Here is a 27,900-nt window from a genome sequence, read left to right on the forward strand (position 1 = left end):
CGGAGATTGGAGTATCTGTCCATTGGACCACTTTAAGCCGTACCCTCCACGGAGCTGGGATTTACGGAAGAGTGGCCATAAAAAAGTCATTGCTTAAAGCGCTAAATACATGGGATTTTTTGAGGGGAAACCTGTTTCAGTCTTCAAGAGATTTTAGACTGGGATGGAGGTTCACCTTCCAGCAGGACAATGACCCTAAGCATACTGCTAAAGCAACACTCAAGTGGTTTAAGGGGAAACATTTAAATGTCTTGGAATAGCCTGGTCAAAGACCAGACCTCAATCCAATTGAGAATCTGTGGTATGACAAAGATTGCTGTACACCAGCGGAACCCATCCACTGGCTAGATGTGCCAAGCTTATGGAGACATACCCCAAGAGACTTGCAGCTGTAATTGCTGCAAAAGGTGGCTCTACAAAGTATTGACTTTGGGGGGGTGAATACTTATGCATGCTCAAGTTTTCCGTTTTTTTTGTATTTTTTTTTGTTTGTTTCACAAGAAAACATATTTTGCATCTTCAAAGTGGTAAGCATGTTGTGTAAATCAAATGATACAACCCCCCCCAAAAAAATCAATTTTAATTCCAGGTTGTAAGGCAACAATATAGGAAAAATGCCAATAGGGGTGAATACTTTCGCAAGCCACTGTAAGTCACTTTGGATAAGAGCATCTGCTAAATTACTAAAATGTAAAGCTTTTGTTGTGTAAACATTTGGGGTGATTTTGTTGTTTGGAATAATTATGAGAATGACGTAGTGCTCAAAAGAAAAGAACAATTTTGAATTCATACATTTTATTTGTCACATGCTTCGTAAACAACAGGTGTAGACTAACAGTGAAATGCTTACTTACGGGCCCTTCCTAACAATGCCATTAGCCAATGAAATGTACTGTTGCTGTTCCTTTTGTCCAAGTGGAAAATGCAGTGGAGAGCACTAGAGATTGTGTCATCTGTGGATCTGTTGGGACTGTATGCAAATTGGAGTGGGTACAGGTCGTCTGGGATGATGGCGTTGATGTGATCCATGACCAGGCTTTCAAAGCATTTTAGGCTACAGATGTGAGTATTACAGGATTATAGTCATTTAGACAGGTTACCTTGGCATTATTGAGCACAGGGAATTTGAATTGAGACTTGAATAATTGTTTTTGAAACATATTCTGGTTATTTGTCCTAATTTGTTTTTAACTCTACTTATAAGGAAAGTTAGAAGCCTAAAAACAAGTTTAAATATAGGTGTACTGTGTTCATGTCTCACGCCTTGGTTTTTATGTTCTGCGGGATGAAACTAGTTGCTTTAAAATGTGTTTTATTTGTATGTAAAAACCTGGGCTGGACTGGGAAGTTTCACTTGAGCAACCCTCTAAGTCGTAATTACAAGTGGGAAACCTCTTATACCTTTTCAACCAAAACATGACAACAAATCCAATTTTGACAATTACAAACTTATCAATTTGGATAATGTAGCTAGTTTTACTGTACTGTCAATGTTAAGCAAAACTAGATAACTTTTATGAGCAACGTTAGCTATCAAACAAGCTAGCAAAAATCTTAATGGTTAAAGAATTGGTCTGACTTCAAATGCACTTGAACACAATCATGTCAGACTTACGACTTCCCACGTGCATATGAATGTCCCATCATTCAAATGTTTCATAGGTTACGCATGATCATTATAACAGACAATTTATAGACAGTCCATAATGTAAGACTTTAATTCATATTCAACACATGGTTGGATTTCCAACAGTTCATATTTTTAATGTCCTTATTTATAAACACTTTCTCAAAAATATTGTTTTCTAGACCACTGCTCAGGCCAGGAGATCCATCCTGTGTTTGCGCTGGTGCCACTTCAGATGGTTTAGTTGTTTGAAGCTGAGTCCACACACAGCGCAGCAGTACGGTCTCTCCCCAGTGTGGGTGCGCTGGTGCACCTTCAAATTGTCTGCCCGAGCAAAGCTCTTGTCACACATAGTGCAGCGGTGGGGTTTCTCCTGCGTGTGAACGCGCCGGTGCAGCTTGAGGTTCCAGAGCCGACTGAACTTGTTCCCACAGATGGAGCAGCAGTAGGGCTTGTCTGTCGTCTGAATGCACTTGTGCCTCTTCAGGTCGGAGAAGGAGGTGAAGCCCTTGGAGCAGTGGCTGCAGAGGTGGAGTCCCTCTGCCTGGTGGACCCGCTGGTGGACCTTGAGGTTGCAGGCCTGGGTGAAGGTCTTACCACACTTGGTGCAGGAGTATGGAGGCCCAGATCCTGACCCTGAGACTCTACCAGTTTTGTGTGTCTGCTTGTGGGCCTCAAGGGAGCCAGAGTCTGAGAATGTCATGGTGCATTGATTGCAGGTGTGACGCTTCCCCCCTCCTCCCATTACTCCTCCTTCTGTTACCTGCTCTTGTGAACGATCTCTGAGGTTTAGAGAGTGTCCAAAGTTGTCAGGGGAACCATACAGGCTTTCTGTGTTGTTGTTGTGGGCTGAGCTTCCAGAGTGGATGGAGGTTAGCCCCCTGTGGCCGGCTCTGCTACCTGACTCTGGGACACCGTGTTCAGGGTACAAGACACTGGAGTCCTGCAGGTAACCCTCCTCGTTGATCAACAGGCAGTTCCGGACACACACCTCTGGGTGGGGGGGTGGCGTTGGCGACGCCACCTGCTCCCTCCGGCTCCGATGGGGGCCAGGCATGTGGGAGCGATGGTGATGGTCTCCCCCCTCAGACCCCCCCAGGTCCACCTGGTAGTGACCCACAGCTCCGTAGCTCAGCGCACCCAGATGAGACGGAGAACCAGGAAGCCTATCCAGCCCTTCCACGTCTAGACGATGGCCTCCTCCACCACCAGCACCGCCGTAACCAGATTTCTCAAAGCCACCCCCCAGATCCTCCATGCTGTAACGAGGTTGGAAGAGAGGTTGGCTGGGGTCCCCTGGGTTTCCCTCTGGGCCTGGTGGTTCAGGCCCCTGGTCTAGACCGGATCCCCAGTCAGCCTGGCACTGCTGCATCTCCTGCTCACTGAAACTCTTACTGGGCCCCGAGGCGTCTGAACCATCGGCACCTGAAAACACAGGGGACATGAGGCATTAGAAGCATTCATATTTAAGACATTAGAACTAGTAGAAACAGTAGTAGAGTAACTGTAATGTCAAATGTGTACTTACAGCTTCAAGTTGACTTTACATGTGTAATAATGAATACATTTGGAATGACACAGCATATTATCAGTTACTCTTCTTACCATTCTCTTAAACCTAAAGGTAGGCAATGTTATGTTTGTCTATGTTATGTTTGTTGTAAACAACTCACCGTCCAGGCAGACACCCCATCTCTCCTGTAGCTCAGTGTTGTGGAGAGGCTCCTCTTTCAGCAGGCTGTCCAGCTTCTGACCTCTGACCTCTGTGGACTAGAAGAGCAAATGATTCTGACTAAATGATGGATAAACTGACAGTGATTGAATAGAGCTGACATGATGGTTCTCTATTCAGAACTCTCCTCAGGGACCCCCAGACATCTCACAACTTTGTCATAGCCCTGAACTAGCATACCTGATTAGAGTAGTGAAAGGCTTGATGATTCGTTGACAAGTTGAATCAAGTGAGCTAGTTTTGGAACAGTTCAAATATGAGGAGAGGTTTGACAAAGGTTGCCCAATTATTCCTGACAGACTATCTGTTCTAATATGTTTTCTGAAATATATTTCTACCTGAATGTCCTGTAACACTGCACCCTCCACCCTTCACAGGTGTTTAGTCACCTAGATACCTCAGAGGTTATCCTAAGGCTGGTGGCCCCAGCCTCCAGATCATGGAAGGCTGTTTCCCTGGCCACGCCCCCACAGCTGCTCCACTCCTCCCCTGGTACCTTCTCCTGCTTCAGGCCACACCCCCTCTCCGCATCTTGCCACAGGTAAACAAAGAGAACATTTTATTTACGTAAAAGGAAAGGCGAGAGCAACATTGTGGATGCTGTGGAGTCTTTTTTGCATTAATGCAGATGAAGGAAAGGAGGCCTCTTATTGAGATACCACTAACTCCTTTCTTAAACCAATACTGCCTGATCACCAAAGTATGAAAAGTACAGATTACATCAGTCACACTTTAGAGTGAATCCTCCATATTGTTTTTAGATGTGGCTCTCCTCACCTGTCTGTGAGTTTCCAGAGCTTCCACCTTCCTCATCAGCTCTCCCACAGTCTGCACACTTCCCCCTCTGGCCTCCCTCTCTGTCCCTCTCCCTTCCTCTGTTCTCCGACCGCTGTAGCCTCTTCTTCAGCGACTCGACCTGCTCACGGCTTCGGGACACCTCCTCCAGGAAGCCGTCCTCCACCAGCCTGGTGATCTCATATATGGCTGACTTTAGGACCGTCTCCATGACTCCCGAGAGCTGGGTCTGGAAGGTGAGGACGAGGTTCTCCGACATACTGCTTGCGTGTGTGTCTTTTTCACAGATCAATTCACAGTGGGATCTGCACCAAACATCTGTGCTTGTGGGAGCAAGTCAGGACTGTGTGTGTGATCCTAAAGTGAATCTCTTCAGAAAGCCCTGTTATTCAGAATAAGTGGGTAGAAATATGCCATGTCTATTACTGACACATCGCGTATCTGTTTCTCTGTCCAACAAGAGTGACAGCTCCTCCAGCTAGCTAGCAACCAAGTGGCGAAGACAGTCCAGCGTAAAAGAGTGCAACAAAGGTTCAATAAGACGATCAAATTGCAAGGTTCACAACGTAACAGTTGTCTGGGGTCGTATCCAGCTTGCTAAAGAAAAATAGCTAGCTAGCTAACATGCTACTACCAGCCGTGTTGTTAGTCAATAAAGGGATATTTTGCACCATTAGGTATTATTGATTCAAATCGTTATTACCAAAAGGTTGAAATCACTTGCTGAGCATGGGGGTTGAACGTTTTTTCCAGATAATATACGGTGGGCGGGATGAATCGCTTCCGTGTTGATTTCCTGTAGATTTCCTGTAAATAATTTAAACGATAAATAGCCTACTAATCAGTATTCAGATTTTATAATAATAGCAATATTATATTTTGAACATTATTTACAGTAAACGTAAGAACAAACAAAGTTTTTCTTCAAATAAATGTCGTCTATTCTCTCCAGTAAGGAGCGTTCCAATGTAGATTGTCCCACTACCCGATTCGTAGGTTTGTTTCCGGAAGTCGTGTTGTTTTGTGGATGCTTTTTGTGTTGACTCTGTAGCTAGTTAGCTAACTACCATAACCTTGTTTTCTCTAAATACCTCTGGTATTTATATTTATTCGAATAGCTTCATATACAGTAAATGCTACAACTTAAATCTCGAAATTATAAAAAATGTTATCAGGACCGTCATGGAGAGAGACAACTTCCAACAGTAGCTAGCTTGCTAACGTAAGCTAGATAGCTTCCTAGCCTTTTGCTAGACTGGATCGTAACACTGACTCACCTGAACAAAAGTAGCTAAACGTTACCAACTCTTAACTGTAGCTAGCTACACATAGACAGTTTGCTATGATGTCTGAAGCCATCGTAACCTTCCAGTCTCAGCTCTCCGGAGTCATGGAGACGGTATTCAAGGCTGCTATGTACGAGATCACCAGGCTGGTGGAGGATAGCTTCCTCAAGGAGGTGTCCCGGAGCCGGCAGCAGGTCGAGTCACTCAAGAAGCGGCTGCAGTTGTCGGAGAACAGGCGTACGGATGGGGACAGAGAGCTCGGCCGTACGGGGAAGTGTGCGGACTGTGGGAGAGCTGACGAGGAAGCCGAGGAGAGAAGCTCTGGAACCTCACAGACAGGTGACGAGGGAGAGAAATCTGAAGACAGTATACAGTGCTTTCAGAAAATATTCTTACCCCTTGATAAGTTTTCCACATTTTGCTGTGTTAAGTTCATATTTTTCTCACCCATCTACACACAATACTCCATCATGACAAAGTGAAAACATGTTTTTTTTAAATGGTTGCAAATACAGGTTATTAGGTTATTGTCCTGATAAAAAGAGAATTAATCTTCCAGTGTCTGGTGGAAAGCAGACTGAACCACGTTTTCCTCAAGGATTATGCATGTGCTTAGCTCCGTTTAGTTTTTATCCTGAAAAACTCCCCAGTCCTGAACAATTACAAGTATACCCATAGCATGATGCCACTACCCTTGAAAATATGGAGAGTGGTACTCAGTAATATGTTTTGGGCAAATCCAATACAACACTTTATATTCAGGACAAAAAGTGAATTGCTTTGCCAAATTTTTTCAAGTGTTACTTTAGTTCCTTGTTGCAAACAGGATGCATGGTTTGGATTATTTTTGTTCTGTACAGTGCCTTGTTGCAAGCAGGATGCATGGTTTGGATTATTTTTGTTCTGTACAGTGCCTTGTTGCAAACAGGATGCATGTTGTGGAATATTTTTATTCTGTACAGGCTTGCTTCCTTTTCACTCTTGTCAATGAGGTTCGTATTGTGGAGTAACTCCAATGTTCTTGGTCCATCCTCAGTTTTCTCCTATCACAGCCATTAAACTCTGTAACTGTTTTAAATTCACTATCGGCCTCATGGTGAATTCCCTGAGTGGTTTCCTTCCTCTCAGGCAACTGAGTTAGGAAGAACGCCTGTATCTTTGGGTGTGTTGTGGAAATTACCACTAAGGACCCCAACGTCAAGCTTAAATAAATGTGTTTATTCAGGCCAGCGGAGAGATTACAGACAAACAGCACTTTCTGATGAGGTATTTCCCCCTCAGTATGTTTATACTATCACTTCTTGTTACACAAAGATAGCCAAATACATTGTTTCTCAGCAAAGGGTTTTCTCCCAGAGACCGCCTGCTCAGGAAGAAAACACCTGGCAACCACAGTCTGGGTATTCAGCCAATAATTCCACTCCCGCTGAGCTGACCTTGTGAGAGTGTTAGCAGTTGATGTTATTCTTCAATAACACTAACTCCAAAGCAAATCTGGGGGAGAAAAGTAGATTTATTTGAGAAGGACAAATCATAGATGTAATGCTGGGTGATAGATGTTCAGTCTCCCCTGTCCTTAGCTTTTCTCCACAGAACAAAGAAACATGATGCCACTTATAACCCCCCCACCCTAGCCTGGGGTTGACCAAACAGAAGTCCTTGCAGTACAACTGGGCCAATGGCCAAATAACAAGTATCCTGCTCCAGACTCAATGTACAGACCAATGAAAACATGGCACACGTAGCTCTGAGTTCAGGTCTGACATTCAACACATTCTAAACAGCTGTTGAACTGACAACCAACTATTTCCGTTGACAATTCCCCATTGACAATTAAGTTTAGTCCTCTCGTCCTCTCCCCTGCGTTGTGTATTTATCTTCAAAATATTCTTATAAGAGCAAACCTCAAATACCCTGTCTGTCTATGCAGCAGGTAAAACATGTATGATAAGTGTGAGAGACCGTAAGCAGAAAGAGACAGTCAAATTCCACTACAGGTGTATTGTTACACCATCCAAAGTTTAATTAATTACTTCACCATGCTGAAAGGGATATTCAATGTCTGCTTTCTTTATTTTCCCATCTATCAATAGGTGCTTTTCTTTGTGAGGCATTGGAAAACCTCCCTGGTCTTTGTGGTTGAATCTGTGTTTGAAATTCACTGCTCGACCGAGGGACCTTACAGATTATTTTAAGTGTTGGGTACAGAGAGGAGGTAGTCATTAAAAAAAGATTGTTAACACTGTTGTTGCACACAGAGCGAGTCCATGCAACTTATTATGTGACTTGTTAAGCACATGTTTACTCCAGAACTTATTTAGGCTTGCCATAACAAAGGGGTTGAATACTTATTGACTCAAGACATTTCAGCTTTTCATTTTGTAATAATTTGTAAACATTTAGAAAAACAATTTCATTTTGACATGATGGGTTATTGACAAAAACAAAATCTATATTTAGTCCATTTTAAATGTAGGCTGCAACACCACAAAACGTGGAAAAAGTCAACGGGTGTGAATGCTTTCTGAAGGCACTGTATACAGTAATATATTGGTTATTGAACTACAGTAAGTTAAGTGTATTTACACCCGATAACAGATTTACGGTAATAAAATAAATCATCGGTCGCTGATGTGTACTACACAGAAATGCATAATTATGGATATGATTGTCATTCTCTTCATGGTGATGTATCCTGAATAGGTACGCAAAGGTAGAAATATGCAATATCATCTATTGCATATACACTACCGTTCAAAAGTTTGGGGTCACTTAGAAATGTCCTTGTTTTTGAAAGAAAAGCAAGTTTTAGTCCATTAAAATAACATCAAGTTGATCAAAAATACAGTGTAGACATCGTTAATGTTGTAAATGACTATTGTAGCTGGAAACGGCAGATTTTTAATGGAATATCTACATAGATGTACAGAGGCCCATTATCAGCAACCATCACTCCTGTGTTCCAATGGCACGTTGTGTTAGCTACTCAACTAGTACAAAGAAGGCCAGTTTTATTGCTTCTTTAATTAGACCAACAGTTTTCAGCTCTGCTAACATAATTGCAAAATGGTTTTCTAATGATCAATTAGTCTTTTAAAATGATAAACTTGGATTAGGTAACACAACGTGCCATTGGAACACAGGAGTGATGGTTGCTGATAATGGGCCTCTGTACGCCTATGTATTCCATAAAAAATCTGCCGTTTCCAGCTACAGTAGTCATTTACAACATTACCAATGATCATACTGTATTTCTGATCAATTTGATGTTATTTTAATGGACCAAAAATGATATTTTCTTTAAAAAACAAGGACTTTTCTAAGTGACCTCTAACTTTTGAACGGTAGTGTATTATTCTAATGAGCTCCGCCCCCAAACAAAACCAAATTTGATTGGTCCGGAATGGCCCAAATCTGAACCAATCATAGACGTCTATGTTTCACAGGTTTTGACATCATTACACCACAGTAGAGTACAGTACAGAGAGAGAGCTCAGTACAGTAAAGTATCATGTTTTTTATTTAACTAGGTAAGACGGTTAAGAAAAAAAATCGTATTTACAATGATGGCCTACCAGAAGGCAAAAGGTGGCTGGGATTAAAAATAAAATAAAAATATATAGGACAAAACACACGACAAGAGAGAAACCATAACACTACATAAAGAGAGACCTAAGACAACAACATAGCATGGCAGTAACACATGACAACACAGCATGGTCGCAACACAACATGACAACAACATGGCAGCAGCATAACATGGTAGCAGCACAAAACATGGTACACACATTATTGGGCACAGACAACAGCACAAAGGGCAAGAAGGTAGAGACAATAATACATCACGCGAAGCAGCCACAACTGTCAGTAAGAGTGTCCATGATTGAGTTTTTGAATTAAGATTTTGAGATAAAACGGTACAGTTTGAGTGTTTGTTGCAGCTCGTTTCAGTTGCTAGCTGCAGTGAACTGAAAAGAGATGTGTGTGCTTTGGGGACCTTTAACAGAATGTGACTGGCAGAACAGGTGTTGTATGTGGAGGATGAGGGCTGCAGTAGGTATCTCAGACAGGGGGGAGTGAGGCCTAAGAGGGTTTTATAAATAAGCATCAACCAGTGGGTCTTGCGACGGGTATACAGAGATGACCAGTTTACAGAGGACTATAGAGTGCAGTGATGTGTCCTGTAAGGAGTATTGGTGGCAAATCTGATGGCCAAATTGTAAAGAACATCTAGCCACTCGAAAGCACCCTTACCTGCCGATCTATAAATTACGTCTCCGTAATCTACCATGGGTAGGGTGGTTATCTGAATCAGGGTTAGTTTAAACTGCAAAACCCTTACGCACCACTGCACTTTGTATACCAGGGTTGGCTGGCCTTCTCTAGTCACTCATAGGCTCAGTCACTGGTATACTTTTATTTACAAAGCCATTTTGGGTTTACTACCTTTTTATTGTTCAGAAATGTGGTGGGTACTCTCTTCGTTCGTTGGACCTTATCCTGCTAACTGTTCCAAATGTCCAAACTGAATTTGGTAAAAGGGCTTTTATGTACTCTGCGCAATCGTCTTGGTACGCCTTACAAAATACTTTTAAACTGGAAGAACTTGTCCCGATTGGTGTTTTTAAATCACAGATGAAGGATTTTGAGGCTGATTTTGTTATACTCTTGTGAATTCAATGGTTTTTACTAGATTACTTGTAGTTTTTCATGTTCTGTCTGTAATTTTTGTAATGACTTGGTGCTGCCTATCTTGTCCAGGACGCTATTGAAAAAGAGATTTTAAATCTCAAATCAAATAAATAAAAGTTTGGCAGCTGTGATGAAAGAGGAGCGGTTATGATAGAGGAATCCAAGTCTAGATTTAACCTTTGCTTGCAGGTTTGATATGTGCTGAGAGAAGGACAGTGTACTGTCTAGCCATACTCCCAATTACTTGTATGAGGTGACTACCTCAAGCTCTAAACCCTCAGAGGTCGTAGTAACACCTGTGGGAAGAGGGGCATTCTTCTTGCCAAACCACATGACCTTTCTTTTGGAAGTGTTCAGAACAAGGTTATGGGTACAGAAAGCTTGTTGGATACTAAGAAAGCTTTGTTGTAGAGCATGTAACACAAAATCCAGGGAGGGGCCGACTGAGTTAAAGACTATCATCTGCATATAAATGGATGAGAGAGCTTCCTACTGCTTGAGATATGTTGTTGATGTAAATTGAGAAGAGTGTGGGGCATAGAATTGAGCCTTTGGGTACTCCCTTGGTGACAGGCAGTGGATGAGACCGCAGATTTTCTGACTTTATACACTGCACTTTTTGAGAGAGGTAGTTAGCGCACCAGGACAAAGACCCCTCCGAGACACCAATACTCAATAGCCAGCCCAAAGGAATGGTCTACCGTATTAAAAGCTTTGGCCAAGTCAATAAAAATATATTGGACGGGCAAGAAGGCATGGCAGAGTCAAATAGGAATCCTGACTTAATGAAGTGGGGATTAAAGAGCTCAGCCATGTGCTCCTTGTCAGTAACAACCAAATCATCAACATTAAGGGACATGGGCAGCTGTGAGGAGGGGGGTTTATTCCCCAGGTCTTTAATTTGCCAGAATTTATTGGGATTAGACCCACAGAGAGTGAACTGCTCCTTAAAGTAACTAACTTTGGCCTTACTGATAGCCCGAGTGCACTTATTTCTAACTTGCCTGAACGAGAGCCAGTCAGCCTGAGTATGCGTGTGCTGAGTGATTTGCCAAATGGAATTCTTGAGGTGGAATAACTCTGCCAGATCACAGTCGGACCAGGGACTGAACCTGTTTTTAATTCTCATATTCTTTATGGGCACGTATTTGTTAACGGTACCACTGGAAAATATAAAAAAAGAAGGTCCAAGTGTCTTCAACAGAGGGGATCAAGCTGATTCTACACCAAATTACAGAGGCCAGATCATGAAGGAAGGCTTGCTCATTCAAGTTTTTTAGCAAGCGTCTATGACAAGTCAGGACAGGTCGTTTCACCGAGCAGTCATTACGAACACAGGCTGTAAAACAGTGATCACTAGGGTCATTACAGAAAAAAAAACAGACGGATACCTATCAGGATTATTTGTAAGGATAACATCAAGTAGAGTAGCATTTCTGGGTGTTTCGAGTCATACCTTGTGGGATTGGTAATAATCTGATAAATATTTAGGGAGTCCCATTGCTTTAGGACTTGGTCAGGTGGTTTAAGCATGTCCTAGTTTAGGTCACCTAGCAGGACAAATACAGACTTAGTGTAAGGGGCAAGGAGAGAGCTTAGGGCATTTAGGGTACAGGCCGGTGCTGATGGTGGTCGATAACACCGAGCAACAGTCAACAAAGAGCTATTTGAAAGTTTTTAATGCGTAAAACCAGCAAATCAAATTGTTTAGGGACAGACTTGGTGGAGACAAAGGAGCACTGAAGGTGTTCCTTGGTAAAGATTGCCACTCCACCACCCTTTGGAAGATCTGTCTTGCTGAAAAAGGTTATTACCAGAAAGGTTAACATCAGTGTTCAAAACATTATTTCTTAACCACGTCTCAGTAATGACCAACACATCTGGATTGGAGCTGTGAACCCACACTTTCAATTGATCAATTTTAGGTAATAAGCTTCTAGTGTTAACATGCAGAAAACCCAGGCTTTTACGAGAGCAGAAATCAATGAAGCAGATATCAGAATTGGGGCTAGCAACAGTAGATGGATGAGGGTGTACTGTACATGCACATTTCCAGATATAACCAGCAGTAATACAATCAGGGCACGGCAGAGGACAGGGAGAGCTCTTCAGTGTTGATTTCATAACATTTGAATTTGCATTAGATGGCAACAAGATCAAATTGTACAGCAATTTCATCAGGTAACATGAATACAAAGCTGGTGAGAGGTGGTTAGAATAGTACAGTAAATTTAGTACAGTAAGTTAGAATAGGATGGGAGGCCAAGAGTCCGTGTAACCAATAGAGAGTCAGAGTCCCGAGTGTGGGAACAAACAGACTGTCTCACGGTTGGGTAAACAAGCAAGTTCATAGTCAACAAAGCACGCAGGAGTCATGAGGCAAATAGCACAAAGCACAGGTGATAAATATAACAACTTGGGACCAGCCCTCAAAACGACCCCTGTGGACGTTAAAATCAAGGCCAGGGCGGACTGACCATATTTCAACTGCTTTTCAATGTCCATGGATGTGCGGTGTCGGTCGGTGTTCAGAGGGTGAGGATGTTGGTTACAGTAAATGGAAAGAGAGGGGGCTCATGGGTAGGTGTCAGTAAGAGCCGGGAGAGGTAACAGAAACTGGAGAGAGAAGAGGCAGCGACTGAGAGGGAGGAGTTGTCCAGACTGTTTACACACTTGCTTTGACCACCAGACGACAGAAAGAAAGAAAACAGTTATGAGCTGAACATAACAGTATGTCAGTGGAAGAGAGGACAGTAGCAGGAGATCCTATGAGCTGAACATAACAGTATGTCAGTGGAAGAGAGGACAGTAGCAGGAGATCCTATGAGCTGAACATAACAGTATGCCAGTGGAAGGGAGGACAGTAGCAGGAGATCCTATGAGCTGAACATAACAGTATGTCAGTAGAAGGGAGGACAGTAGCAGGAGATCCTATGAGCTGAACATAACAGTATGTCAGTAGAAGGGAGGACAGTAGCAGGAGATCCTATGAGCTGAACATAACAGTATGTCAGTAGAAGGCAGGACAGTAACAGGAGATCCTATGAGCTGAACATAACAGTATGCCAGTAGAAGGCAGGACAGTAGCAGGAGATCCTATGAGCTGAACATAACAGTATGCCAGTAGAAGGCAGGACAGTAACAGGAGATTCTATGAGCTGAACATAACAGTATGCCAGTAGAAGGGAGGACAGACAATGATTTCCCAATGTAGCCAATTCAATTGGAATATCAGTAATTCTGATACTGATTTGGTAACAGAATAACACGTTTTAATCACTTAATAATTCAGAAACAAATTGATATCAGTAAAAATACAAACTAATTGGTAGGTATACCATTACTTGTAACTTCTGTGAACTTTCATTATCCTCCCACATGAGGAAGAGAAATGAGTAAATATATTAAACATGTGGGTTTTTGGTTAAGGAATTACAAGGCAAAGTCTCTTAAACTTACAGAAGGCAAATCATTTCTCCAAAACTAAACATGTGTTTATTACTTGACAGGGGCCTTTATTTCAACATTATTGTGTTCTGATGTATTTCTGATACCGTAAGACTTTTTCCTGCTAGATGTTTTTTAAGACCCCTTTTCTGTCTTTCTGACTCGAAATCAAAGCCTTTATACTCAGGCCTCGTTTTTTAAATGGAAAATGGTTGAGAAGTATCTAGGCTTCCATTTCCCCCAAATGGAGACTTTTAACTTTCAGTTGACATGCTCCTATGAACTTTACATGTCGGTGCTCATGGGTACTTTTACATGGACATGGCCATATGGAGGAATCACTCTGAAGATGGGCTGCTGTAATGTGTACCTTTTATACTTTGGTGATTACTGATCAGACAGTATTGGTTTAAGAAAGGAGTCAGTCATGGGTGGTGGTGGTGGCATCTTAATAAGATGTTTCCTTTCCTTCATCTGATGTGGGGAGACTCTATTATCCACAATGTTACTTTCCTTTTACTCCAAATTAAATGTTCTCTTTGTTTACCTGTGGCCAGGTGTGGAGAGGGGGTGTGGCCTGAAGCAGGAGAAGGTACCAGGGGAGGAGTGGAGCAGCTGTGGGGGCGTGGCCAGGGAAACAACCTTCAATGATCTGGAGGAGGCAGAGGCAACCAGCCCTAGGAGAATCTCTGAGGTAGGTAGGGGACTGACTAAACACATAGAGGCTGAGGCCACCAGCCCTAGGAGAATCTCTGAGGTAGGTAGGGGACTGACTAAACACATGGAGGCTGAGGCCACCAGCCCTAGGAGAATCTCTGAGGTAGGTAGGGGACTGACTAAACACATGGAGGCCACCAGCTCTAGGAGAACCTCTTGTATCTAGGGGACTAAACACCTTGGAAGAGTGGAGGGTGCAGTGTTACAAAATGCTCAGTCAGAAATATATTTTAAAGAACATATTAGAATTGTGAGGAAGAATTGGGCAGCCTTTTTCAAACCTCTCCTCATATTTGAACTGTTACAGAACTAAAACCCCTGATTCAACTTGTCAACGAATCATCAAGCCCTTCACTACTTGAATCAGGTATGATAGTTCAGGGCTACGACAAAGTTGTGAGATGTCTGGGGGTCCCTGAGGAGAGTTCTGAATATAGAACCATCATGTCAGCTCTATTCAATCACTGTCAGTTTATCCATCATTTAGTCAGAATAATTTGCTCTTCCAGTCCACAGAGGTCGGAGGTCAGAAGCTGGACAGTCTGCTGAAAGAGGAGGCTCTCCACAACACTGAGCTACAGGAGAGATGGGAGTTCTGCCTGGATGGTGAGTCAGGAGTTTACAACAAACATAACAGACAATAGCCAACCTTAATGATGATGAGAATAATGAGAGTAACGTAATAGTAAGTATGCTGTGTCATTTCAAATGAATTCATTATTATACATGGAAAGTCAACTTGAAACTGTAAGTAGACATTTAACATTACAGTTACTCTACTACCGTTTCTAGTAATTCTAATGTCTTAAATATTAATGCTTCTAATGCCTCATGTCCCTTGTGTTTTCAGGGGCCGATGGTTCAGACGTCTCGGGGCCCAGTAAGAGTTTTATTCAGCAGGATCTACAGCGGTGCCAGGATGACTGGGGGTCCGCTCTAGACCAGGGGCCTGAACCACCGGGCCCCGAGGGAGAGCCAGAGGACCCCACCGACCCTCTCTACCGCCCCCGCTACAGCATGGAGGACCTTGGGGGCGCCTTTGAGAAGTCTGGTTACAGCGGTGATGGTGGTAGCGACCATCTTCTAGACATGGAAGGGCTGGATAGGCTTCCTGGTTCTCCGTCTCGTCTGGGGGCGCTGAGCTACGGAGCTGTGGGTCACTACCAGGTGAACCTGGGGGGGTCTGAGGGGGGAGACCATCACCATCGCTCCCACATGCCTCGCTCCCATCAGAGCCGGAGGGAGCAGGTGGGGTCGCCAACGCCATCCCCCCACCCGGAGGTGGGAGGCCGGAACTGCCTGTTGATAAACGAGGAGGGGTACCTGCAGGACTCCAGTGTCTTGTACCCAGAACACGGGGTCCCAGAGTCAGGTAACAGAGCCGGCCACAGGGGGCTAACCTCCATCCACTCTGGAAGCTCAGCCCACAACAACAACACAGAGAGCCTGTATGGTGCTGCTGACGACTTTGGACTCTCTTTAAACCTCAGAGATCGTTCACAAGAGCAGGTAACAGGAGGAGGGGGGAGGCGTCATGCCTGCAATCAATGTACTATGACCTTCCCAGACTTTGGTTCCCTCAAGGCCCACAAGCAGACACATAAAACTGGTAGAGAGTCAGGGTCTGGGCCTCCATACTCCTGCACCCAGTGTGGTAAGACCTTCACCCAGGCCTGCAACCTCAAGGTCCACCAGCGAGTCCACCAGGCAGAGGGACTCCACCTCTGCAGCCACTGTGGCAAGGGCTTCACCTCCTTCTCCGACCTGAAGAGGCACAAGTGCAGCCAGACCACAGACAAGCCCTACTGCTGCTCCATCTGTGGGAACAAGTTCAGTCGGCTCTGGAACCTCAAGCTGCATCAGCGCATTCACACGCAGGAGAAACCTCACCGCTGCACTATGTGTGACAAGAGCTTCACACGCGCAGACATTTTGAAAGTGCACCTGCGCATCCACACCGGGGAGAGACCTTACTGCTGCGCTGTGTGTGGACTCCGCTTCAAACGACTGGACCATCTGAAGTTGCACCAGCGCAAACACAGGCCGGATCTCCTGAACTGAATAAAAAAAAGTTACATTTTTGTTCTTTAGCATATGCTTTTATCCAAAGCGACTTACTTTTAGTGCATTCAACTTAGTTGGTTCGTTATTATTTTATTTGACATTGAGGAAAAAAAATGTTTTTGATCAATTGTTTATTAATAAGGACATTGAAAATATGAGCTGTTGGAAATCTAACCATGTGTTGAATAAGAATGTATGCCTTAAATGATACATTGTCTGTCATAATGACCATGCCAACCTACCAAACATTAGAATAATACTGCTTTCATGACGTCTGCAGGGGTGTAAAGTACTTAAGGAAAAATACTTTAAAGTACTACTTAAGTCGTTTTTAGGTGTATCTGTACTTTATTTATGTTTTTTACAACTTCTCCTTTTACTTCACTACATTCTTAAAGAAAATAATGTACTTTTTACTTTTTTTTTACATTTTCCCTGACACCCAAAAGTACTTGTTACATTTTGACAGGAAAATGGTCCAATTCACGCACTTATCAAGAGAACATCCTTGGTCATCCCTACTGCCTCTGATCTGACGGACTCACTAAACACAAATGCTTTGTTTGTAAATTCATGGCAGAGTGTTGTAGTGTGCCCCTAACCCTAGCCCCTGGCTATCCATAAAAAATAAAAATAAAAATTAATTGTGCTGTCTGGTTTGCAAAATATAAGGAATTTTAAATTATTCATACTTTCACTTTTGATACTTAATTACATTTGAGCAATTCCATTTACTTTTAATACTTAAGTATATTTAAAACCAAATACTCTCAGACTTTTACTCAAATAGTATTTTACTGGGTGACTTTCAGTTTTACTTGAGTCATTTTATATTAAGGTATCTTTACTTTACCTCAAGTATGACTTTGGAGTACTTTTTCCACCACTGCAAGTCGGAAACTGGGAACATCAGACTTAAAATTAAGTTATATGCATAGAGCTTCCAATTGGTTGATTTTGATACTTTCCAAGTGGGAAACTTGGGTATCATCTTTCTACAACGATTTCCAAGTTGTACATTTTTGAGTTTGATAGTTCCGACATGTCATGAATGCAGCATATACCTCATATATTCTGTTCATCAAGCTTACTTTCTACCACAGCCCCTACCCATACTGTAACCATGCATTTTCTTCCTGTACATAATACTTTGTTAACTGAATGAATTGAACCTGAATTGCCGTAATTGTCTTTTATGTACAATAAATATTTTGCTCCCCATGTAGTCTGTGAATATATCATTCCTTAAAGACAGTGCCACTGACGTTTGAGGACTACTAAGTATTTTTTAAGCCTCCCACTTTGGGCTGGATGTGTCAATCTGTAGTTCATACATGCAAAATCTATGATCGGAATTACTGTCTAACCTCAATTAGCCACGAAATCCCTAGTTTGAAAGTGACTGTTTTTCTGGAAGCTGTGCTGGGCCATTTTCCCTAACATTCAACATTCAACACATGCATAAGCCATATAGCAATTCGAGTTTAGCCAATGAGCTTCAGTCCCCTGCCATTCGAGTGACAGCTAGCAAGATGCACACACAGCAAAGCGAGAGATCAATGACATGGTGACAAATCTGCACATATGTGATGTAGTACGCAATTATCGTATCCACTTTTGGCTCGTGAGGGCTACTTTCAGAACTTCTTGGAAAAGTGTACAAAGTACCGGATATTTTTATTTTATTTTTAAAAATATTTTATTTCACCTTTATTTAACCAGGTAGGCTAGTTGAGAACAAGTTCTCATTTGCAACTGGGACCTGGCCAAGATAAAGCATAGCAGTGTGAACAGACAACACAGAGTTACACATGGAGTAAACAATTAACAAGTCAATAACACAGTAGAAAAAAGAGAGTCTATATACATTGTGTGCAAAAGGCATGAGGAGGTAGGCGAATAATTACAATTTTGCAAATTAACACTGGAGTGATAAATGATCAGATGGTCATGTACAGGTAGAGATATTGGTGTGCAAAAGAGCAGAAAAGTAAATAAATATAAACAGTATGGGGATGAGGTAGGTAAAATTGTGTGGGTTATTTCCCGATAGACTATGTACAGTTGCAGCGATCGGTTAGCTGCTCAGATAGCAGATGTTTGAAGTTGGTGAGGGAGATAAAAGTGTCCAACTTCAGCGATTTTTGCAATCCCTTTAATTCCATTGGTAAATATGTTTTTAACTAATTGTATAGCTTACAACTATATTTTCATCATAGATAGACGAAGTGGAGTAATTATCGAAGTAATTCTCTACCCCGCAAATATGTATAATTTGTCGCAAAAAGGTTTCACTTGTTCTATTAACGCGTTTCATAAAACTTCCCTTACCATGCGGACGTTGATCACGCAGGGCCACCGTACAGCAGAAGGGTGACGTGCGATTGAAAACAATCGAATTTCCGGAATCCATCGTTGATTAGCATGTTTTTTTCGTTTTCTTCAATTTAAACAAAAATCTGGAGACAACTACCCCATGTTCATGAAGTGCTGTCAGCCTTTTGGCAATAACGTTTTTAATCAATAGTACTGTATGTTACAAAATATTCCATTATTGACTTGTAACAAGGCTTGTACCAGTATCATGTTAGCTAGCTAGCTATTTTTTTTAGCAAGCCTGATGCGACCCCATTTTTGTCTGATACCTTGTTTGTTACCTAGTCGAATTTTGCGATGTGACCGTTTTATTGAACCTATGTTGCACTCTTCTGCGCTGGACGGTCTTCGCCACTTGGTTGTTAGCGAGCTGGAGGAGCTGTCACTCTTATTGGTCAGAGAAACAGATACGCGATGTGATAGACATGGCATATTTCTACCCACTTATTCTGAATAACAGGGCTTTCTGAAGAGATTCACTTTAGGATCACACACACACACAGTCCTGACTTGCTCCTGGTGCAGATCCCACTGTGAATTGATCTGTGAAAAAGACACACAAGCAGTATGTCGAAGAACCTCGTCCTCACCTTCCAGACCCAGCTCTCGGGAGTCATGGAGACGGTCCTAAAGTCAGCCATGTATGAGATCACCAGACTGGTGGAGGATGGCTTCCTGGAGGAGGTAAGACGTGGTCAACAGGAAGTGACACGGAGCCACCAGGAAGTGGAGTCTCTGCGGATCTTGCTGCAGCGGGCAGAGAGTCAGCTGAAGGATGTCAGTCAGAGGGCCAGGTGTGTAGACTGTGGCAGGACAGATGTCTACAACGAGGAAACAGACGACAGACCTCCAGGAATACAGGACAGTAAGTGGGGGCTTCCTTTGAGTCACAAAATACTTTTAGGTATAACCAAGGGGTAAATGGTGAATGTGTAGGTATTGCAACTGTTTCCAAAATGGGTTGTTTCTCCCTATGACCGTTTCTAAATAGCTATGCTCATCTACCACTGTTCTTTCCCAGCCTAAGGTTGGTTCCCACAACCACAATATAACCAATTAGCCTATACTTTTCGAGACATACTTTGAGTTCAGGGGGTGTATGTTATGTTGTTGTCTCATTAGTAGTGCTTTCATGAGTTGCACACCGTAGCAAAACGTTTTGCACCTGTCTCCCTAGGTCTGCTTCTGCTTAGCGGGTGTGACCTGAAGCTGGAGGAGGAGCCAGAGGTCAGGTGGAGAAGCTGTGGACAGGAAACAGTGGAGTCATCACAGGTAGCAGCTAAACCAACTCCTCCCACTCCTCCAGCTCCCAGTCCTTCGCTGGTAGGCAGTGTTAAGGAGGAGGACATGGAGCCGTGGAGAATCAAGGTGGCCATACAGCCGTTTGCAGCTCACACCTACACAGAGGAGCAGCGGGACTCAGACACACTCGTTCAGAGTACAGGGGACTCTATTGGGTTTCCCTCTGCGGACCCAGAGGTCCAACAGGTCACCCAGACACCCAGACTAGCAGTGCCATCTCAGAACCAGAGCAGAGGACCCAGTAATGACGGTGACAGAACGAGGAGTAGAGCCTCACCGGTGTGGATAGGCCATAGAATATTAGACACGGATACTGACGTTCACAGACAAGCTCAGTCGAACCTACGACTGGTAAGAGAGCCTCTGTCGTCCTCTGAATCGGCAGAGGCGAAGCAGCTAGCTAGAGATTTCGCTCCCCCAACCAATCCCAGCACAGCGGGGGCCTCTGTCTCCTCCTCCTCATCGGGCTGTCATGTCTTCAGCTCTCTAAACTACAGGATTCCTTCCAAATATAAGCCCAGCGCTCAAACCCTGCCGCGCATGAGAGTATACAGGGATGCTGCCAAGCGGGGCGGCTACCCAATGTACAACAGGGGGACCGCCCAGGGAGGGCTCACCTCCTCCCAAACACCAACCCAACAAGGGAACCACCAGCATCACCACCCTGGGAGGCTGGCCCTCCGCTGCCCAGTGTGTAGTAAGGTCTTCCCCCATCCCAGTAGCCTTAAGGCCCACCAGCAGACCCACACGGGGGAGAGGCCATTCATCTGCGCCCTGTGTGGCCGGAGCTTCACTAAGTTAAGCAACCTGAAGGCCCACCGGCGTGTTCACACTGGGGAGAGACCCTACAGCTGCTCGGACTGCGGCAAACGCTTCACACAGAAGTGCAACCTTAAGAGGCACCAGAGGATTCACATGGAGAATGATATATGATGTGGGCGGGGAGGAGTGTGTGGGTGTGGGGAGGAGTGTGTGGGTGTGGGGAGGAGTGTGTGGGTGTGGGGAGGAGTGGGTCGGTGTGGGGAGGAGTGGGTCGGTGTGGGGCGGAGTGAGTGGGGAGGAGTGTGGAGCGGAGTGGGTGTGGGGAGGAGTGTGGGGAGGAGTGTGGAGCGGAGTGGGTGTGGGGAGGAGTGTGGAGCGGAGTGGGTGTGGGGAGGAGTGTGGGGAGGAGTGTGGAGCGGAGTGGGTGTGGGGAGGAGTGTGGGGAGGAGTGTGGGGCGGTGTGGGGCGGAGTGGGTGGGGAGGTGGGTGTGGTGAGGAGTGTGGGGCGGAGTGGGTGGGGAGGAGTGTGGGTCGGTGTGGGGCGGAGTGGGTGTGGGGAGGAGTGTGGGGAGGAGTGTGCTCCAGGGGTGTTGGTTGTTCATTTGACCCATGTTATTGCATAAATAGTATATAGTTTGTTATTCCTTCATATCAATGCTGTTGATATGAAGTTAGACATGATGTAGGATAGATAAGCTGTCTTTTCCCCCTGGTATTGTCTACAGTTTTTATAATAATGTATAGTCCTTTACATTTCTATAAGTGAATTGAAGTTTCTCTAGACCTTGTTCTCAGATGAATGTTCTACCATAGATGGCTAGTGTGGTAGCTAATCAACGCTTGTCTTTTAAAATCTGAGCACATGACAATGCTCTATCCATGTCCTTCTGAGTGTCCCACATCAAATGTAGGCCTATACAACATGTCATGGAATATGTATACCCTATGAAATGAAACATTAAACAATACCTCGGTCAATGAACAATGGCTGCTGAGTGAATAAGGTCAATATTGTTTGTGAATGGAGATTGTTTTTGTATGAACTAAGTGGATAAAAAAAATATATATATCTTTATGAACAAAGATTTTTATGAGAACATACAGCATGGTTGCATCGTGAAATCAAAATCAAAGCTGTGCACTGTTCCCATTGGAAGTATAACATACAAGGGATGGATACAATAGTTTTATTTTAGAAGTAAATGGGGTGACTGAAGAAATAGTTTTGGTCTAAACTAGATACAGGCCTAGGATTTGTTTGTGGTTTTTAAATCCAAATTAAAGCAGTCAAGCGTGTTATTTTGTGTCTGATTTCTGTCATTTATTTGATTCAGTACTGTGTCGGGTATATTATCTTCCCTGGTGTAGTTATGCTGGTACTACTTTTTCTACTTTTCTGGTCAAAAGTAGGGGATAGGGTGCTATTTCACTGACCAGGACCCATAGGGCTCTGGTCAAAAGTAGTGCACTATATAGGTGATAGGGCACAATTTTGGACTCACGAAAACACACAAACAGGCATTTAAAGAGACTACTACATCTGGTCCTGCTAACAGACCACTCTGGGACAATGCTGATTGTGTGATGTGTGTCCACAGTATTACATTAAAGGTAGGCTCTTTTATTACTACTAGTAAATATAACATTGTTAATACGTTTTCAGTTGTGATGAGAAATGTGCAGTGTAATGTATATCTCTTGGGAAAATAATGTACGCGTTCCAAAGCTTAGATGCTGCTAACGCTTGACAGATCTTAAAACGCCTGGAAAGGTATTTGAAGTATCAGCTCACCACATCATATGGTATGTTACAGCAATTTGTCAGTCGACGACACATTAGATGACGTGGCATGCAACTATTGGTTGTTGCGTCGCCTCGCTTTAGATGTGGAACAGGACCTAAGATTTCTACTTCACTGTATATATAGATATCCTATGAAATTACTAGATGGGCTCTGTCATGATACTGCAAAGTTCCATACGGGGAGCCAAATGGCAGCCATCTTGGTCAGGGAGAAATCCAAAACCAGTTGAATTGAAATGAATGGCAGTAGAGGCATACAGTAGGTGATGCATTTCCTGCTTTTACTTCAGCAAGAAAATAAAAGTAAGGCATATCAGAAGTTGTGTAATGGAATTATAGTAAATTATTATTGCAATATAATTATAAATGCATTTAATACAGGTTTAATACCAATTTTATGAATAAATAGCCTCCCAAATATATGTAAACAGAGCATACATGTATCAGATTTAGTTTTCTTGGAAAGCTGTGAGTGCTATTATATGATACAATATCAGTACTTGTTGCATTTACAACTTGTCTAAGTACTATCATCAACTGATTTCAGCCAGTGTATTGCTGTGGACTGCGTTGTTTGAATGGAATGTTGGCATATGGGCAGTTAATTTGAAAAATATATTGAATCATTCCTCTAAAACTGGCTGGCCAGCTGTCCTGTAGGTTTTCATTTTACTTTACTAAAGTAGTACACCTGATTCTATTACTTAGCTGGTTGATAAACTGAACCAGTTTAGTTACAACTGGGGTTGAAACAAAAACCTACATGAAGGAATAGCTCTCCTGGAACAGGGTTGGCCAGCCCTGGCATAGATAAATAAAGGAGAATAACCATTACTCATATTGACCACTAGAAGCTGCTATAAAACCAAAAATCAACTTTATTGTGACAATATCACAAGCATAATATGGCATGACAAGTTTAAGGTGTGTGTGTGTGTGTTGTTGTTTGAGGGTAGACAATGTTGTAATGGTATTGTTAAGAAAAAAACACCTCACAAATCCATTCCAATTCCAAGTCACACCTAAAGTAATTCCATGAGTGTAGAGGAATATTTTGTACACCTCCATACATCATAGCACAGTCCTTCTCTCCAGTGGCAGAATCAGGTTCTGACCACCACCAGAACCTACAGGGTAAACACCAGTCATACAGTTAGACTCGATGGTAAAAAACATCATCCTGAAAAATATCAATGTTTTCAACTTTAATTGTTCAGAGCCTTTTTATAAGAGTAGTTGTATATATTACGCTTTGGTCAGTGGTGTGCCATCCACCCATTTCCAGGTTCCCTGTGTCCCTCTGTCCGTCAGACCAATCCAGATCCATCGATCAAATGTAGTGAGAAATACCTTTGTTGAGAAAGTCAAAAGTTTGGACACAATTCCTCATTCAAGGGTTTTTCTTTATGTTTACTATTTTCTACATTATAGAATAGTAGTGAAGACATCAGAACTATGAAATAACACATATGGAATCATGTAGTAACCAAAAAAGTGTTAAAAAGTAACCACCCTTTGCCTTTTTTTTGTCCATTAAAATAACATCATATTGATCAGAAATACAGGGTGGACATTGTTAATGTAAATTACTATTGGAATCGGCAGATTTTTAATGGAATATCTGCATAGGCGTACAGAGGCCCATTATCAGCAACCATCACTCCTATGTTCCAATGGCACATTGTGCTAGCTAATCCAAGTTTATAATTTTAAAAGGCTAACTGATCATTAGAAAACCCTTTTGCAATTATGTTAGCACAGCTGAAAAATATTGTTCTGATTAAAGCAATAAAACTGGCCTTCTTTAGACTAGTCGAGTATCTGGAGCATCAGCATTTGTGGGTTCGATTAAAGCTCAAAATGGCCAGAAACAAAACGCTTTCCTCTGAAACTCGCCAGTCTATTCTTGTTCTGAGAAATTAAGGCTGTTCCATGCGAGAAATTGCCAAGAAACTGTAGATCTCGTACAAAGTTGTGTACTACTCCCTTCACAGAAGAGCGCAAACTGTCTCTAACCAGAATAAAAAGAGGAGTGGGAGGCCCAGGTCCACAACTGAGCAAGAGGACAGTGGCTTGCGAAAGTATTCACCCCCTGGCATTTTTCCTATTTTGTTGCCTTACAACCTGGAATTAAAATAGATTTTTGGGGGGTTTGTATCATTTAATTTACATGACATTCCTACCTCTTTGAAGATGCAAAATATTTTTTATTGTGAAACAAATGAGAAATAAGACATAAAAACAGAAAACTTGAGCATGCACAACCATTTCAACCCCCCCATCCCCTCCAAGGTCAATACTTTGTAGAGCCACCTCTATCTATCTCTTAACATTTTGAATTGCTTTATTGGCATGACAAAACAATGTACATATTGCCAAAGCTTATGTTGGAAATGGAATGATTCATTGACTATATTAACATCAATGACAATCAGTAGCAAAAATAACCAATGGTGGGGGGATGAGGTTGTATTTAAAAATGGAAATCAGTAAGAAAATAAACATACATACAATGGACAATAGCATTAACAGTAACAACACAATGGCATAGAAGACAAGCGCAGGTTGGTTGATCTCATGGCAGGCAGCAATGTAGTGCCCTGCCAACCCACAGTTCTCTGCATTCCCCCCAACAGGATGGGAAGCTTCTTGTCATCTGAGGTCTTGAAAGACTTCAATTTTGATTTCAAAGTGATTTAATAACTGTCACGACTTCCACCGAAGTCGTTTCCTCTCCTTGTTCGGGCGGTGTTCGACGGTCGGCGTCACCGGTCTTCTAGCCATCGCCAATCCACTTTTAATTTTCCATTTGTTTTGTCTTGTTTTCCTACACACCTGGTTTCCATTTACCTCATTAAGTGTTGTGTATTTAACCCCCTGTCCTTGTATGGAATTTGGAATTGTTTGTTTGTAAGTCCTCGTGCACTATGTTACTGGTGCATGTCGGGTTTTCTACCCATGTAGGTTCTTTTTTTATTGCAGTTGGTTTTGAAATGAAACTGCTCCAGCTGTTACCTATTTCTGCTCTCCTGCGTCTGACTTCACTGCCACCATTTCACCAGTACTCTCTCTTACCTGTTCATCTTCGCTGTTTACGATCACCAGGTCTGCTCCTCTGTTCAGACAGTCCTGTCTGGCATAATCCCAGGTGTTCATCTCAGTAGAGATGTAGTAACAGCTGCAGCCAAACCTCTGCCATCCTTCGGTACAGGTTTTCGCTGTTAACTGAACTTTAACAACACATTGCATTGCAAAAAAAATAAATTTCAGAACCTATACATCTAGTTATCTTTATTATGTTAGAAATATTATTATTTAGGCCGAGGCTACGAATACAGGGTTTTCGCCCTTGCCCCTGTCCTACCCTTTAAAGATTATTTCTCAAACGTTAATGATCCGAATCACGCTCTGCGCATATGTTGTACACACACGTGTGTTTCACTTTCCTCACCCTCTTCTGAACCATCAACCAATTTGATCATATGATGATGTAGCCTATAATTTGCCTCTAATTTCTGATCAGTTGAGATTTGAACGAACTTTCCCAAAATGTATGACGTTCTAAATATATATTTGAAGGCTACATCATTCTGTCTGTTGTTGTGGATATTGCCACAGCTAGCACAAACAGGACGCAGTCTTCAGATTGCACTGGGGCAAAACAAGTAGCGTTTTGTGTGAGATGTAAGCATTATAGTTATGCTGACATATAGCCAGCAGTCTGCCTTCTGTTCAGCCAATGCTTACAATGATGATGATGATGAAAGAAAAACATTACAATCGCTATTGACTGCCTGTCTGTTTCTTGTATGTTTGATATACTGTGTAAACCACACAAAAATTGCCTAAATAGCTGCATATTATTCCCGTCCTGAAAAAAATGAAATTGCTAGACAAACTGTTTGTGTCATACTTATGTTTGCAATGGCCTACTGTTCCAACAGACAAAGACCTACGTTTGTTCAAGCTGTTATGTGTACAAGAGGCAGTGGAGTCACGGAGCAGCAATTGAACGCAGGTAGGCTAGTGGATCCCGCATGCGCAGAATTCTCCGTATTTTTTAGCAACAGCAAATTGGGTTCTAGAAAATCCAGAACTGCAGTCACTCCATATTATTTATCGATGTTTATTAAATATGATTATTTTTTAATTTTTTTAACTAACAGATCTGTTGTTGAACATATTAGCAGCATATCCAGAGACCAAAAAGGTGAACAGAAAAACACAGTTATTTACAAGGTGAAATCACAATGAATTTAATCAATATTCTACAAAGAAAATAAATATCAACTCATTGACCAGAAAGCTAATTCTTAAGATTGTCTTTGTCAGTCTATAGGTTGGCAATGTGAACGTGATCTAAAAACAAATGAAGCAATGGTTGCTTTCTAAACCATTTCATACTTGTTACCTAGAAATAAATGATAAGCACACAATTGTACTTGTCAAACTTACAGGAGACTGACAAGCCAATGATCCCAGCCAGTAGGAGAACACACAGCATCCCCAGACCCACTGCAGCAAGTAGGAGGGGTCTCTTCCCTGAGCAATCAGAACCTGACCAGAAAATGACTTTATATTAACTACAGTAATATGAACTGTCTGAATATAATATAAGGGATACAATGATGGAACGTACGTGTGTGCGTGTGTGCGTGTGCATGCGCACCCCCCTTACCTGAGTTGCCAGGTTGTGGTGTGCTTCTTGGGGTCACTTCATTCCCAGTCTGGTAGTAAGTAGACATATCTGGAGTTTCACACATGGACTCTTCAAAGACATATTTCTGGTTGTCAACTCCAAACGGTTCCCCCGAAAACATCTTCCTTGGTATAAACAATGTCCCTGGACATCTCCACGGTTACCACTGTCTCTGTAAGCTATTTGTGACGATGGACAGGGAACTATCATACCAGGAAGATCCATAGAGGGAAAATGGAAAACAAAGGCTAGCTGTTGACATAATAATATCGCACGCAACAAGCAAACTCAGGGCGTTTCCAGAACTCCTTTAACAAACAGATTCTTGTTGGATGGGACAGAGTCAATGAAGACGTCAAGTGGACACATGGTCGTGGAACAGACACGGAATTAAACATATTACACGTTTATTACAAGACTATAAAATAGTTATTACAAGTTGCAGCGACTCATGTGGATAAGCATGAAAGGCTGTATACAAACTCCTAAATTCAGGAGCTTACTTAAAGGGATTGTTCACCCAAATGACTAAAGTACACACTGGTTTCCTTCCCCTGTAAGCAGTCTATGACAAGGTATGACAGCAATGCTTTGGTT

At 42.6% G+C, this 27,900-nt stretch overlaps 4 protein-coding genes across 6 annotated transcripts; 2 read left to right on the plus strand and 2 right to left on the minus strand.

Moving 5' to 3' along the window:
• Positions 1–778: 778 nt before the first annotated feature.
• LOC110497232 (uncharacterized) lies at positions 779–5,718 on the minus strand. The gene is made up of 4 exons (XM_021573233.3): positions 4,137–5,718; positions 3,757–3,890; positions 3,301–3,397; positions 779–3,052 (listed from the first exon to the last, which is right to left on the minus strand). Exons 1-4 carry the CDS (start codon positions 4,411–4,413, stop codon positions 1,818–1,820), a joined length of 1,743 nt encoding a protein of 580 aa, XP_021428908.3. The 5' UTR covers positions 4,414–5,718; the 3' UTR covers positions 779–1,817.
• LOC110498615 (uncharacterized) lies at positions 4,940–17,581 on the plus strand. Of its 3 annotated transcripts, none has more exons than XM_036954166.2 (4): positions 4,940–5,779; positions 14,137–14,273; positions 14,806–14,902; positions 15,147–17,581. In XM_036954166.2, exons 1-4 carry the CDS (start codon positions 5,497–5,499, stop codon positions 16,355–16,357), a joined length of 1,728 nt encoding a protein of 575 aa, XP_036810061.2. In that variant the 5' UTR covers positions 4,940–5,496; the 3' UTR covers positions 16,358–17,581. The 3 variants fall into 3 exon arrangements, with proteins under 3 accessions (XP_036810061.2, XP_021430940.3, XP_090066212.1); XM_021575265.3 differs by having other exon boundaries at positions 5,138–5,779; positions 14,137–14,399; XM_090210086.1 differs by having other exon boundaries at positions 5,643–5,779; positions 14,137–14,663.
• On the plus strand, positions 17,581–21,282 carry LOC110497243 (uncharacterized). The gene is made up of 2 exons (XM_021573251.3): positions 17,581–19,601; positions 19,914–21,282. Exons 1-2 carry the CDS (start codon positions 19,304–19,306, stop codon positions 20,969–20,971), a joined length of 1,356 nt encoding a protein of 451 aa, XP_021428926.3. The 5' UTR covers positions 17,581–19,303; the 3' UTR covers positions 20,972–21,282.
• A 2,184-nt stretch (positions 21,283–23,466) lies between these two features.
• Positions 23,467–27,538, minus strand: LOC118941445 (C-type lectin domain family 4 member E-like). The gene is made up of 5 exons (XM_036954168.2): positions 27,283–27,538; positions 27,060–27,161; positions 25,680–25,834; positions 23,854–23,954; positions 23,467–23,731 (listed from the first exon to the last, which is right to left on the minus strand). The coding sequence occupies exons 1-5, from the start codon at positions 27,422–27,424 to the stop codon at positions 23,581–23,583; spliced, it is 651 nt and encodes a 216-aa protein (XP_036810063.2). The 5' UTR covers positions 27,425–27,538; the 3' UTR covers positions 23,467–23,580.
• Positions 27,539–27,900: the final 362 nt, after the last annotated feature.

The sequence above is a fragment of the Oncorhynchus mykiss genome, chromosome 19 (assembly GCF_057628025.1).
Source record: "Oncorhynchus mykiss isolate SJ-2025 chromosome 19, ASM5762802v1, whole genome shotgun sequence".
Classification (NCBI taxonomy): domain Eukaryota; kingdom Metazoa; phylum Chordata; class Actinopteri; order Salmoniformes; family Salmonidae; genus Oncorhynchus; species Oncorhynchus mykiss.

Bases quoted from the DNA above. Each gene is read 5' to 3' on its own strand.
- LOC110497232 (XM_021573233.3), bottom strand. From the start codon at position 4,413: ATGTCGGAGAACCTCGTCCTCACCTTCCAGACCCAGCTCTCGGGAGTC. The intron at 3,891-4,136 runs GTGAGGAGAGCC...ACCTGTGGCAAG, and splicing joins CTCTGGAAACTCACAGACAG to ATGCGGAGAGGGGGTGTGGC. The intron at 3,053-3,300 runs GTGAGTTGTTTA...CTGTGTTTTCAG, and splicing joins ATGGGGTGTCTGCCTGGACG to GTGCCGATGGTTCAGACGCC.
- LOC110498615 (XM_021575265.3), top strand. From the start codon at position 5,497: ATGATGTCTGAAGCCATCGTAACCTTCCAGTCTCAGCTCTCCGGAGTC. The intron at 5,780-14,136 runs GTGACGAGGGAG...ACCTGTGGCCAG, and splicing joins CTCTGGAACCTCACAGACAG to GTGTGGAGAGGGGGTGTGGC. The intron at 14,903-15,146 runs GTGAGTCAGGAG...TTGTGTTTTCAG, and splicing joins ATGGGAGTTCTGCCTGGATG to GGGCCGATGGTTCAGACGTC.
- LOC110497243 (XM_021573251.3), top strand. From the start codon at position 19,304: ATGTCGAAGAACCTCGTCCTCACCTTCCAGACCCAGCTCTCGGGAGTC. The intron at 19,602-19,913 runs GTAAGTGGGGGC...CTGTCTCCCTAG, and splicing joins ACCTCCAGGAATACAGGACA to GTCTGCTTCTGCTTAGCGGG.
- LOC118941445 (XM_036954168.2), bottom strand. From the start codon at position 27,424: ATGTTTTCGGGGGAACCGTTTGGAGTTGACAACCAGAAATATGTCTTT. The intron at 23,955-25,679 runs GTAAGAGAGAGT...TTCTCAACAAAG, and splicing joins TAAACAGCGAAGATGAACAG to GTATTTCTCACTACATTTGA. The intron at 23,732-23,853 runs GTAATATATACA...TTTACCCTGTAG, and splicing joins GGCACACCACTGACCAAAGC to GTTCTGGTGGTGGTCAGAAC.